Source organism: Tachyglossus aculeatus, chromosome 10 (genome assembly GCF_015852505.1).
Source record: "Tachyglossus aculeatus isolate mTacAcu1 chromosome 10, mTacAcu1.pri, whole genome shotgun sequence".
NCBI lineage: Eukaryota > Metazoa > Chordata > Mammalia > Monotremata > Tachyglossidae > Tachyglossus > Tachyglossus aculeatus.
The window spans coordinates 50,898,101-50,911,424 of record NC_052075.1 but is presented as its reverse complement, the minus strand read 5'-3'; the positions used below and the strand labels follow the sequence as shown (position 1 = coordinate 50,911,424).

Below are 13,324 nucleotides of genomic sequence, written 5' to 3'. Positions count from 1 at the left end.
GAGATTAGAACCTAGGTCCTTCTGACTTTCAGGCTCGTGCTCTATCCACTAGGCCATGGTGCCTCCCTCTCAGCAGTCCAGGTGTTCCCAGTCAGTACCAGTAGCTGGGGCTGAGGGAGGGGGGGCGGCTCCAGAATGCCAAGGGGATCGGAGGACTGAATGGCGGGGGGCTCGGGGGGGCCGGGAAACTGGGGCTCCGGAGGCAGCAGGGTGCCGGGCAACAGCAGGAAGTGAACAGGGGCCTGGACAGGGGCAGAGGAAGGGGCAGGGATGGGCGGGCCGGATAGCTGCAGGCCCAGACGGTGGGCCTCAGAGGTGAACAAGTTGTAGCCATCGGGGAGGAACTGCTGCTGGAAATTGCAGTCTTGGGCTGTGTAGTGGAGCTGCAGCAGGGAGAGAAGTGTGGGGTCAGAGGGGGTGGGAGGCCAGGGGTAGTTGAGGGCAGGGAACCTGAGGACAGGGCTTGGGGGAGGTCACCGAGAAGGCTGGGAGGTTGAGGAAAGGTAATAATAATGATAATAATGATGATGATGGCATTTGTTAAGTGCTTACTATGTGCAAAGCACTGTTCTAAGCGCTGGGGAGGTTACAAGGTGATCAAGTTGTGCCACGGGGGGCTCACAGTCTTAATCCCCATTTAAGGGTGGAAAGGTGGGGTGGGAAAACCCAGGGTCAGAGTTGGGGGAATGGGAGACCCAAGGGGGGCTCACGGTGCTATAGACCTGGCCCTCGGTGCTCAAGCACAAGAAGCGGGAGCTGGCCACAGCCCAGAACCGGATCACGCCGGGCTTCACAGCCTTGCGCGCCAGGAGGCCTGGGGTGGGGTGGAGGGGTCAGAGAAACAACCACCTGTCCATCCACCCAGCTCTCCCTGCCTTCTGCTGGTTTTCTCCACCCCAGCCACCGTCCCAGCCACCAGCCAGCTCGTCTCACCACCGTTCAGCTCTCCCAGCCACCACCCAGCTCTTCCCACCACCACCCAACTCTTCTCATCCCTGCAAAATTCAGACTTTCTGTCCCAGGGCCCTAGCACCCAGCCCCTCCCTAATGGGAGCCACGACTCACCGTAGGGCCCTGGCTCATCCACCCTCCGCACGGCCCCGTCGGGCAGAACCTCCAGAAAGGCCAAGTGTCCCGCGATGTTGACGTACAGGTTCCGGAACCGCGCCTGCACCCCGAATTGCAGCATTGGGCTGGAGAGTGGCAGTAGCCAACATCCAGAGGCTAGAAGAAAGAGCAGGGGCAGGGACTGGAGTAGGGGCCTACTAGGCCACCCCCTCATGGCTGGGGAGGAGTACCTGGTTTGCTGAGAGCAGAGGGAGATACCCAGGTGCCCAGCTTGTCCCAGCCGCGTGCCTGAGCTCAGGGTGTTTGGGGATGCCAGGGTTTGGACCCCCCCAGACACGTGGGGTCCGAGAGACGCAGATGCCTGGGTTCAGAGCGTCCCAGGTGTCTGGGCCCAGGGCGTTCAGATGCTGGGGTTGTGAAGAGCCGGTGGAGGTGAGATGGGTGGGGGCCCTGAGAAGTCTGGCTAGACTGGTCCGCTCCTGAGGCCAGGGGCCAGATGCAGCCCTCTTCGGCCGCCTGGGGCTTTGTACTGTCGTGGATCCCCCGGTCCCGCCCCCGCAGTCCAACCCGCCACAGTTGACCTGATTACAAAGCCAAGACACCCTCCTAGGCCCCAGCTGAAGCACCAAGAATAGGGTCTCCCATCCGTCCGTCCCCTGCTGGCCCTGCCCGCCCCCAGGGCCAGGCCCCATTACCCCCATCTCCCAGAATATCCAGAGTCGGGTGCTGGGAGCAGGGGGAGTCAGGAATAGTGGTCCCCCAGAGGGAGCTGAGGGTTCAGAGGGAGAACTTCCACTTGCCCCTGACCCTGGCCCCAACCTTCGGACCCGACCCCGGACTCCAGGTGGTGGGGGATCTGGGATGTTAGGTCTCAAGATAAACACAGGAGCCGGATGTGGTGTCTGCATAGGGAAGGCGGCTTGCCCCCTCCCCACCAGCTCTTCCCCAGGCCCCCTCTTGGGACCCAGGTGTTCTGGTTACTTGCTAACATCTCCCCCGACCCCCAGCTGGGAGTCATGGCTGTGTCAGATTGTGTCAACTCCTGACACAACCTTTCAGCCAGAGTATTTCTTCTCTGGTCGGGCTCAGGGTGGGAGTCTTATGTTAGGGAGGGCGGAGAGGAGCAGGAGAGAGGTAAGTACCAGATACTACTATTAATAACAATAACGATAATAATAAAAATGTTAATAATGATGGCATTTATTAAGTGCTTACTATGTGGAAAGCACTGTTCTAAGCACTGGGGCGGTAACAAGGTGATCAGGTTGTCCCACGGGGGGCTCACAGTCTTAATCCCCATTTTACAGATGAGGTAACAGGCACAGAGAAGTTAAGTGACTTGCCCAAAGTCACACAGCTGACAGTTGGTGGAGCCAGGATTTGAACCCATGACCTCTGACTCCAAAGCCCAGGCTCTTTCCACTGAGCCACGCTGCTACCCAAAAAATATTGGCATTTGTCAATGCATTAAGCACTAAGTACTGGGAGGAAATACAAGATAATCAGGTCAGACAAAGGGGGTTCACAGTCTAAGTGGGAGGGAGAATTTCCATTTTACAGATTAGAAAACTGAGGCACAGAGAAGTTAAGTGACTTACCCAAGGTCAGCTAGCAGGCAAGTGGCAGATCTGGGGTTAGAACCAACTCCTAGGCCCATGTTCTTTCCGTTAGGCCACATTGCTTCTTCTACTTATGTCTTCTTTCTCTGACTTTCTGCTTTATTCCCAGTGCTGGCATGGGCATAAAGGGAGGCTTGGCCCGGGCAGCGGTCCCAGCTTGAGGAGGAAGGTGAGGGAAATTGGGTCTCCTGAATGGGACAGGGCCCAAGGCAGGGGAAAGGGGAGAAGAGAGCAGCATGACTCAGTGGAAAGAGCACAGGCTTTGGAGTCAGTGGTCATGGGTTCAAATTCCAGCTCCGCCAATTGTCAGCAGTGTGACTTTGGGCAAGCCACTTAACTTCTCTGTGCCTCAGTTACCTCATCCGTAAAATGGGGATTGACTGTGAGCCCCCCGTGGGACAAACTGATCACCTTGTAACCTCCCCAGCGCTTAGAACAGTGCTTTGCACATAGTAAGCACTTAATAAATGCCATTATTATTATTAAGAGGAAGTGGGGAGGGGTCAGGGGCAGAGGAACAAACTTCCCTGGCTCCACCTCGGAGCCTCTTCCATCTGGACAGGATGACCTATCTGGGGTTCCAGGATCTGTACCTGGGTTGGGGCAATTACTCTGTGCCAAGCACTGTGCTGAATGCTGATGTAGATTAGAACAGTGCTTTGCACATAGTAAGTGCTTAATAAATGCCATTTTTTTAAAAAAGATAAGCAGTAGAAAGAGTGTGAGCCTGGGAGTTAAAGGACGTGGTTCTAATCCCAGCCCCACCAGTGTCTGCTTTGTGATCTTGGGTAAATCACTTCACTGTGCCTCAGTTAGCTCATTTGTAAAATGGAGATTAAGATTGAGCCCCAGGTGGGACATGGAATGTGTCCAACTTGATTATCTTGTACCTACCCCAGGGCTTAGTTCAGTGCTTGGCACATAGTAAGTAGTTAAATATCATTTTAAAAAAAGTTAGATTGGATATAGTCCGTGACCCATAAAGAGTTCGCCTGAGAATGGTAGCAGGTTGGGTGAGGATGCTCCCCGGGGCGTGTTGGCAGCTGAAGCAGCGTGGCTCAGTGGAAAGAGCCTGGGCTTTGGAGTCAGAGATCATGAGTTCAAATCCGGGCTCTGCCAATTGTCAGCTGTGTGATTTTGGGCAAGTCACTTCACTTCTCTGGGCCTATTACCTCATCTGTAAAATGGGGATTAAGACTGTGAGCCTCTCATGGGACTACCTGATCACCTTAACAATTAAGTGCTTAACAAATGCCATCATTATTATTATTAGGTGGGGGGAGGGTGTTCCCGGGGGATGGGAGCAGATGGGGGGTGGTCCCTGTGCCACAGTAGCGGGTGGGGGAAGGTGGTTCCCAGGGGACAGGGGCAGGAGGTGGGCGGAGGGTGCTCCCCCGGGGGGGGGGGCAGTGGCAGGTGAGGGGAGGGTGCTCTGCAGGGGGCTTGCTTGGGTGGTTATCCCATCTGAACTGGCCCGGGCCGCGTCACCCTGGGCAGCAACACGGCCCAGCACAAGCCAGTTGGCTCAACCCCCTGCCCGTTCTGCCTGTGCCACCACCTAGGCCAGGGGCACTACCTCCTGGCCCCTCAGGAAGGCCTGCCCACACCCCAGGAGGGCCAAGGTGGCCACAAATGCAGTAGTCACCTCCTCAGCCCCTCCTGCCGTGGGTGGGGGGGATGCCTTCTGGCTGAGGGGTTCTTCCTGTCAGCCCCATGGGGCCCCTAAATTTTTCATCGCACCTACAGTGCCACATTCACTCATTCATTCAATCGTATTTGAGCGCTTACTGTGTGCAGAGCACTGTACTAAGCGCTTGGGAAGTACAAGTTGGCAACATACAGAGACGGTCCCTACCCAACAACGGGCTCACAGTCTACATCTGGTTCTCGCAGCTGGAGACTGAGAGTCCTAGACCCCCCTTGACCTTAATTCTGGGACGCCCCCCACCCGAACCCCAAGGGGGGAACTAGCTCCGGCGGGGAGCCGCAGGAACTGGGCCGCGGGTGCTGCTGATTCCTCGCGGCGGTGGAGGGGACCCAGGCGTCCGGGATGATTGCAGGGCGGGGATGGGAACGGGAGAGGATGCGGAGGCGGGCCAGGGATTAGCGGGACGGGGCGCGGAACTTCCCGAATCCAGAGATCCAGTGTTTCCCCTTCTTGCGCGTAACCGGAGTAACTGGTTCTGGTCCCCAACATCGCTAGGACCGCCTCCGAGCAGGACCCAGGCATCCCATTCCCAGGCCTGACCCTCCCAAACAATAATAACAATAATTTTGGCATTTTTTTTAAGCGCTTACTCTGTGCCCAGCACTGTTCTAAGCGCTGAGGGAGATACAAGGTGATCAGGTTGTCCCACCTGGGGCTGACGGTCTTAATCCCCACTTTTCCGGATGAGGTCACTGAGGCCCAGAGAAGTGAAGTGACTTGCCCCAAAGTCACACAGCTGATAAGTGGCGGAGGAGGGATTAGAACCCATGACCCCCGACTCCCAAGCCAGGGCTCTTTTTCCACTAGGCCACGTTGTTTCTCTAAGCTAAGTTTCACGCTGCTTCTGGGAAGCAGCGTGGCTCAGTGGAAAGAGCACGGGCTTTGGAGTCAGAGGTCGTGGGTTCGAATCCCGGCTCCGCCCCATGCCTGCTGTGTGACCTTGGGCAAGTCACTTCACTTCTCTGAGCCTCAGTTACCTCATCTGTAAAATGGGTTTGACTGTGAGCCCCACGTGGGACAACTTGATCACCTTGTATCCCCCCCAGCGCTTAGAACAGTGCTCTGCACATAGTACGCGCTTAACAAATGCCATTATTATTATTATTATTATTAAGCCCAAAGCCTGGGCTCCCGAGAACCCCACCCTTCAGCGTGCCCGGACCCGCCTCTCCCCCTTCCCTTTCCCGCCCCCTTCCCAAACACACCGACACGTGTTCCGGCGCCGAGGGAGTTAAGGTGATTTCACGGCGTAAGAATCTCGGGGGAGGTGGAGGCAGGAAAAGCCGGGACCGCAGCTTGAGGACGGAGAGAAGCGGGTAGGAGCGGGGGGCCCGGACGCCTGGGTCCTTTGCGGGGGGCGAGAGGAGGACTCAGGCCCAAGGGGGAGAGGGCAGGGCCTGGAGACCCGAGGAGTGGGGGCGTGGGGGGAAGAGATGGAGACCCAGAGAGAGGGATGGGGAGACAAGGAGGGTCGGGGGATAGTTGTCCAACCGGCCTTCCCTGGCCGGGTCTCCGGGGTCCCCGGGGGGCAGGGCCCAGGCTGGCTCCGCAGTCCCGGCCCCCCGCCTCGCCCTCTCTCCGGCCGACTCCCCCTGGGCGGGGCGGTCACTTCTGGAACACAGGCTGTGCGCTCTCCCGGGCGCGCCGGCTCCAGGCAACCGGGCCGTGACAGGGCAGAAACCGGGGCCGGGGCTCCGACGGGAGCAGGGGGCTCGGAGAAGGGACGGGGCGACAGCTGGACATCGGAAAACCTGGGACCCGCCTGACTGTCGCCTCCCCCCCCCCGGCTTCCGCCCATCCCCGCCTGTGTTTGCTGCAGTGGCTCTCTGGCACCGGGTACCCTGAGTCAGACCCCCCGAGACACGCCCGGCCCCTTGGGCAAGGGCTGGGAGCAGAGGTGAGTGAGTCCCACCCTTCCACCACCTGGGATTTAGGGGGTCCCCTTCTCCCCTAACTCCTAGTCCCCTTCCCATCCCCCCAAGCCTCTGCTTCCAGGCCTCCGGGCTCCCGGATGTCTCCGCTCCTGCCAGGATATCAGGATCTCCCGGCCCCTCAACAGCCCCAGGGAGCTGCCCCCCAGGTCCCTGAATCCCGTTCCTCCCTCCCCCAGCCATGTGGTCCCCATCCCGACGCCAGCTAGGCCTGGCTTTCCTCCTCCTCTCCGCCCTCTCTGCCGCCTCCCTTCTCCTCCGCCTCCGCTTGGGCCTGCTCCCCCACCACCTGATCCTCAACGTGCTCTGCCCTACCAGCTGCCCCTCACCTGCCCGCATCTCCTTCGTCTGCCTGGCTGGCTCCAGCAGCCGCCTCAACGCCTCGGTGGTCCTCTCCGGCCGGAAGGAGGCCGCCGGTTCCGGGGCGTCTGCCCCCGCCGGCCCCACGGGCTCCTTCAGCCACAGCCCCGCCACTGACCGCCAGCCCCTGCTGCTGGGAACCTGGACCATCCAGCCCGAAGGCCGCTTCGGCAACCAGATGGGCCAGTACGCCACGCTCTTCGCCTTGGCCCGGCTGAACACCCGCCGTGCCTTCATCCTGCCCCCCATGCACGCCACGCTCGCGCCCATCTTCCGCCTCTCCCTGCCCGTCCTCGCCCAGGAGGCCGACACCCATGCCACCTGGCACCACTTCCCCCTCCACGACTGGCTGTCCGAAGACTACGCCCACCTGGGCCACCTGGACCTGATCAAGTTTACCGGCTTTCCCTGCTCCTGGACCTTCTTTAACCACCTGAGGGCCGAGATCCAGGCCGAGTTTGCCCTCCACGACCACGTGCGTGAAGAGGCCCAGGCCTTCCTGCGGCAGGTCCGGTGGACGCGGGGGGACCACCCGATCACGTTCGTCGGCGTCCACGTCCGCCGTGGGGACTACGTGCAAGTTATGCCACGGCACTGGCGGGGAGTGGTGGCGGATCGGGGCTACCTGGAGAAGGCCCTGGGCTACTTCCGCGGCCGCTACCCTAACCCGGTGTTTGTGGTGACCAGCAACGGCATGGCCTGGTGCCGGGAGAACATCGACTCAACGCTGGGGGATGTGGTCTTCGCCGGGGACGGGGCCGAGGGCTCCCCGGGCCGGGACTTTGCCCTTTTGATGCAGTGCAACCACACGGTCATGACCATCGGGACCTTCGGCTTCTGGGCCGGCTACCTGGCCGGTGGGGAGACCGTGTATCTGGCGAACTTCACCCTCCCAGACTCGGAATTCCTGAAGATCTTCAAACCTGAGGCGGCGTTCCTGCCCGAATGGGTGGGGATCCCCGCCGACCTGTCGCCCCTCAGGGGTTAATGATCACTAGGGGCCTTGAGGGGGGGTGGGGGAAGGATGAGGAGCCAGGGGCTGAAGGCCCCCCCCCCCCAGGGGGAGCGAGGAGGTTCGGGGTGGCCGGGGAAGCCAGATCAGCTGCTGAGCCCATGGCGGGGCAAGAGCAAAGGGGATTGCATGAGACTGTTCCTTTTCTTACCCTCAGCCTTGTTCTTCTGGGGCATTCTAGGTCACACCGTCATCTGTTCTGGGCCTGGTGTCTCCAGTTCTCAGTCAGGTATGAGATGTTGTCGCCATCTCTCCCTGGTGTCTGGCAGGGGCAGGGAGTTTCCTCCCTTACCCTAGGCCTAAGCCTACTGGTTGGGGTGTTTGTGTGTGTGTGTGTGTGTGTGTGTGTGTTTAGGCATCCAAGACTCCAGGACTCAGCCCCACACAAGAGGCTTTCCCCCAGCTGGCATGTCGGCCGGACAACATGGGTTGTGTGGTGATGCCGAAGAGACACTGGGTTCCACGCCTCTTGTTCTAGAGGTTCCAGCCAGGTGTTGGGGGTTTGAGCAAACCACCATTCTCAGGATATCTTATGCCATACTCTGCTCTCCATCCTTCCTGCTGCACTGTTCACCGGCCTCCCTGCAGTCACCCTCCTATTTCTGGGAGGTCTGGCCTGGTGGCTATGCTGAACTCTTCTTGCTCCAGTGACTGGTCAGCCCGTTTTGGGTGCTAGAGAGAAGACAGCTACTCTGTCCACTCCTGCCTTTGTCCCTGGGTCTCTATGCGCCCCACCCTTCTTCCTACTGTCACTGCAAACTCAGGGATTTAGCTCTCCATTTGGTATTTCCTTTGGGGTGGGGGCTAGTGAGATGGGAGCTATGCACTGTGGAATAAAAGTACCAAAACACTCAGCCTTGGGCCTGTGCTGCCGCTAATGCCTTGAAGCCAGAAAAGGAAAATGAACGTCTGCAAGCAATGGAACTGGTTCTTCGTGTTCCCTCCTTGCTCAGAGGCCAGGGGCTCAACCTGACCAAGGCGGTCCCCTCCTCTGGAAGGAGAGAGTGGCTATAAAGTGCCCCATTAAAGGAGCCGTCAGCTTATTGTGGAGGGGTGGAAAGGCGGGTAGGAGGAGGAGAGGTGTCGAAGCTTTTTTTATGGAGTAAAGAAGGGTTGGCGGGGAGACCGTTTCCCGGGTGAACTTCACCCTCCTGGACCGAGGCTTCTTCCAGGGGCTGGGTGGCAGAGGATGATGATGATGGTATTTGTTAAGCGCTTACTGTGTGCGGAGCACTGTTCTAAGTGCTGGGGGGAAACAAGGTGATCAGGTTGTCCCACATGGGACTCACAGTTTTAATCATCATCATCATCAATTGAATTTATTGAGCGCTTACTATGTGCAGAGCACTGTACTAAGCCCTTGGGAAGTACAAATTGGCAACATACAGAGACAGTCCCTACCCAAAAGTGGGCTCACAGTCTAAAAGGGGGAGACAGAGAACAAACCAAACATACTAACAAAATAAAATAAATAGAATAGATATGTACAAGTAAAATACATAAATAAATAGAGTAATAAATACGTACAAACATATACATATATACAGGTGCTGTGGGGAAGGGAAGGAGTTAAGATTGGGGGGATGGAGAGGGGGACGAGGGGGAGAGGAAGGAAGGGGCTCAGTCTGGGAAGGCCTCCTGGAGGAGGTGAGCTCTCAGTAGGGCCTTGAAGGGAGGAAGAGAGCTAGCTTGGCGGATGGGCAGAGGGAGGGCATTCCAGGCCCGGGGGGGGACGTGGGCCGGGGGTCGATGGTGGGACAGGCGAGAACGAGGTACGGTACAGATGACGTAACTGAGGCACAGAGAAGTGCAGTGACTTGCCCAAAGTCACACAGATGACAAGCGGCGGGGTCGGGATTAGAACCCATGACCTCTGACTCCCAAGCCCTAGCTCTTTCTACTGAGCCACGCTGCTTCTCTAATGGGGGGCGTGGGTGAGGCCAGCGAACCCTGCTAGAAACAAAAAGTTTTCGGAAGTAGCGCCCGCACCCCCACAAGTCCCCTACACGTCCTCCTGTCCGTTCCGGGTATCCCCCTGCCTCCGCTCCCACGCCCTGCCCAGCTCTGGCTCGGCCGCAGGGAGCGGCTCCTCGCGGCGAACTACATTTCCCAGGAGGCCCCGCGGCCGACGCGGTGCCCCGGCAACGAAGCCGCTGCCCCGGGGGATGCTGGGAGTTGGAGTCCCTCGGCTCCAGGGCCTGCCGCAGGGCAATAAGATCAATTCTTTGGGATTGGGTATGAGTCGACGGATCACCCCGGGGAGGAATTTGGGGTGCGGGACACCTGGGTCCCTAAGGTGGCTGGGCGGGGGTGCAGAATGGAGGTGTGCAAAGAGGAGTGAGTTACCTGAAGGGGTGTGGCCTGAATGGGGGGAGGCGGGCCTCCAGGTGCAGGAAGCAGCGGCGGACACCTGGGCAGGGAGCGAGCCGGGCTTCGGGAGAGAAGATCCGACCCCCATCCAGGTGAGATCCCGGGCAAGGCGGGCACCCTCCGGCCTCGTCCTCCCCTCGAGAGCGTCAGTCCCGACAGGTGCTTTATCTGCAACTCCCCCAGCTCCTTTCCCCTTGGGACCGAGGTGCTAGCTAGCAGGAGGAAGTGAAGGTAGACTTTGAGAAGAACTTTCTTCCTCACTGAAGGAGTCAACCGAGTGGAAGACACAACCCTTCCTGCCCCGGTGGCCCCCCTCCCCACCCTATTTTGCCAGAGGCGGGAGCTCGTCCCCCGAAAAACCCCATTCCCTCCCCCAACCCTCCCGAGAGACATAGGAGAAACAACATCTGCCTCCTTCCTTCCTCACTGCGTACTCTCCTTTGTCCTCCCTTCCTCAGTCCCTAGCCACCCCCCCCCACACACACACACAACAACAACAACAAAAGTGGCGTCCTCTTCCTCTCAAGAACACAAGCCCCAGACTGCTCTCCCACTTCCTGGTCCCTACTAGATGTGGCTTTTCAGGAGGAGGAAGCAAAGGGAGACTCGCGGCTTGGGCCCGGGTGGGGGGGAGCTCTTCTCCCCTTTCACTAAGGACCACCCCATCCATTCTGCTATAGGGAGCCCTTCTGGAAGTCTGCCCCAATTCGTCGTACTGCAATGTCAGTCCTCCTCTCCAGAGACCCAGGGGTACAGAAGTTCTCTTTCTGCTACTAATAATAATGATGGCATTTGTTAAGCACTTACTGTGTGCAAAGCACAGTCCTAAGCACTGGGGAGGATATAGGGTGATCAGGTTGTCCCACGTGGGGCTCACAGTCTTAATCCCCATTTTCCAGATGAGATAACTGAGGCCCAGAGAAGTGAAGTGACTTGCCCAAAGTCACACAGCTGACAAGTGGCGGAGCTGGGATTAGAACCCTTAACCTCTGACTCTGAAGCCCGTCTCTTTCCACAGAGCCACGCTGTTTCTCAGTAGTTCAGAGGGAGGGATAGTTGGGTTTCCCTTTGTTCCTCCTAAAAACGTCCTTTTCCCTTTTTGAACTTTGTTAAACAGGATTGTTGGGGAGTGGGAACGAGGACATGAAGTACTCCCTGGTGCTGCTTGTCCCCTGCATTTAGCTCAGACACCCCTTCTCTATCTGTTCCCCTTTATTCATACTCACCCCCCCCCACCCAGACCCAGGACCTCCCCCTGATCCCTCTCTCTCTCTCCTCTTCAGCCCTCCAGAAATGACCTCTCTCCCGTCTTCATCCCCGCCCACCATCCCGGTCCTTCTCATTGTCTTTATTGCCTCCACCCTCTTCCACCTCCATGCCCGCCTTACCCAGATGCCTGGGCCCCTGCCTGCAAAGTTAAGTGCCCTGGAGGCCCACCCCACGATACCCCAAAGCGCTCCTGAGGCCCGCCCCATCAGCACCGTGACTCACCGTGACCCTGGTGTCTGGACAGTCAATACAATTGGCCGCCTGGGGAACCAGATGGGAGAGTACGCCACGCTGTACGCCCTGGCAAAGATGAATGGCCGGGCGGCCTACATCTCCCCCGAGATGCACAGGACCCTGTCCCGGATCTTCCGGATCACCCTGCCCATCCTCTCTGCCACCGAGACCCGCCGCATCCGGTGGCGGAACGTCCCCCTGCACGACTGGATGTCGGACGACTACCGGACCATCTCTAGTCCCTTCGTCCGGCTCACCGGCTACCCATGCTCCTGGACCTTCTACCATCACCTGCGGGCTGAGATCGCCCGGGAATTTTCCCTCCATGACCACGTCCGGGAGGAAGCCCAAACGTTCCTGCGGCGTGCGGGGCGGGAGCGGGCAGGAGGAGGGCGGAACCTCACTTTCATCGGCGTCCACGTCCGCCGCGGGGACTACGTGCGCGTGATGCCGCAGGTGTGGAAGGGCGTGGTGGCGGATCGGGGCTACCTAGAGAAGGCACTGGGCTACTTCCGCGACCGCTACCCCAACCCGGTGTTCATAGTGACTAGCAATGGCATGGCCTGGTGCCGGGAGAACATTAACGTGTCACGGGGGGACGTGGTCTTTGCGGGAGACGGGGCCGAGGGCTCCCCGGGCCGGGACTTTGCGCTGTTGACGCAGTGCAACCACACAGTCATGACCATCGGGACCTTTGGGATCTGGGCTGGCTACCTGGCCGGTGGGGAGACCGTGTATCTGGCAAATTACACCCTTCCGGACTCCCCTTTCCTCAAGATTTTCAAGCCTGAAGCAGCATTCCTGCCCGAGTGGGTGGGGATTCCTGCCGACCTGTCACCCCTGCTGCATGGGTGACAGTGGGGGGTGACCAAGGACTCCGTCACCCACCTCTCCCTCCCTCATCCCCACCCGGGGCAGCAGGGACCTGAATGCAACCTGACAATAAAGTAGCCCGCAGGCCTCGTTCTAGTTGCCATGTCTGAGTCCTTCTCCAGAGCTGGCAAGGCGGAGCTACGGAGTCGGACCAGGAGGGACAGAGATCAGGTCCGGGCAAGTAAAAGATCACATCCCAGGCATAAGGATCTGAAGCATCATGGCCTAGTGGATACAGGAGTCTAAAGGACCTGGGTTCTAGTCTGCTGTGTGACCCTGGGCAAGTCACTTCACTTCTCTGTGCCGTAGTTCCCTCTTCTATAAAATGGAGATTAAGACTGTGAGCCCTATGTGGGACAGGGACTGTGTCCAACCCGATTTGCTCGTATCCACCCCAGCGCTAAGTACAGTTCCTGGAACACAGTAAGGGCTTAACAAATACCATAATTATTATTATGTGGGATATGGACTGTGTCCAACCTGATTACCTTGTATCTACCCCGGTGCTTAGAACAGTGCCTGGCACATGATAAGCACTTAACAAATACCATAAAAAAAGGGTGAGAGGTAGGCATCTGGGTGAGGGAAAGGGCAAGAGGTCAGGGAAGCACATGACCTAGTGGCAAGAGCACGGGCTTCGTAATCAGTGGATATGGGTTCTAATCCTGCCACTTGTCTGCTGTGTGACCTTGGACAAGTCACTTAACTTCTCTGGGCCTCAGTGACCTCATCCGTAAAATGTGGACTGAGACCGTGAGCCCCCCATGGGACAGGGACTGTGTCCAACTCAATTTGCATGTATCCACCCCAGCGCTTAGTAATAATAATAATAATGATGGCATTTGTTAAGTGCATACTATGTGCCAAGCACTGGGGAAGA

The 13,324-nt window shown here is 58.3% G+C and overlaps 2 protein-coding genes across 2 annotated transcripts; both read left to right on the top strand.

The window, feature by feature from the left end:
• Nucleotides 1-5,940: 5,940 nt before the first annotated feature.
• On the top strand, nucleotides 5,941-8,552 carry LOC119933620 (galactoside alpha-(1,2)-fucosyltransferase 1-like). The gene is made up of 2 exons (XM_038753173.1): nucleotides 5,941-7,927; nucleotides 8,054-8,552. Exon 1 carries the CDS (start codon nucleotides 6,508-6,510, stop codon nucleotides 7,672-7,674), a length of 1,167 nt encoding a protein of 388 aa, XP_038609101.1. The 5' UTR covers nucleotides 5,941-6,507; the 3' UTR covers nucleotides 7,675-7,927; nucleotides 8,054-8,552.
• A 1,388-nt stretch (nucleotides 8,553-9,940) lies between these two features.
• Nucleotides 9,941-12,523, top strand: FUT2 (fucosyltransferase 2). The gene is made up of 2 exons (XM_038752602.1): nucleotides 9,941-10,160; nucleotides 11,352-12,523. Exon 2 carries the CDS (start codon nucleotides 11,362-11,364, stop codon nucleotides 12,424-12,426), a length of 1,065 nt encoding a protein of 354 aa, XP_038608530.1. The 5' UTR covers nucleotides 9,941-10,160; nucleotides 11,352-11,361; the 3' UTR covers nucleotides 12,427-12,523.
• Nucleotides 12,524-13,324: the final 801 nt, after the last annotated feature.

Coding starts and splice junctions, on each gene's coding strand:
- FUT2 (XM_038752602.1), top strand. CDS start 11,362: ATGACCTCTCTCCCGTCTTCATCCCCGCCCACCATCCCGGTCCTTCTC.
- LOC119933620 (XM_038753173.1), top strand. CDS start 6,508: ATGTGGTCCCCATCCCGACGCCAGCTAGGCCTGGCTTTCCTCCTCCTC.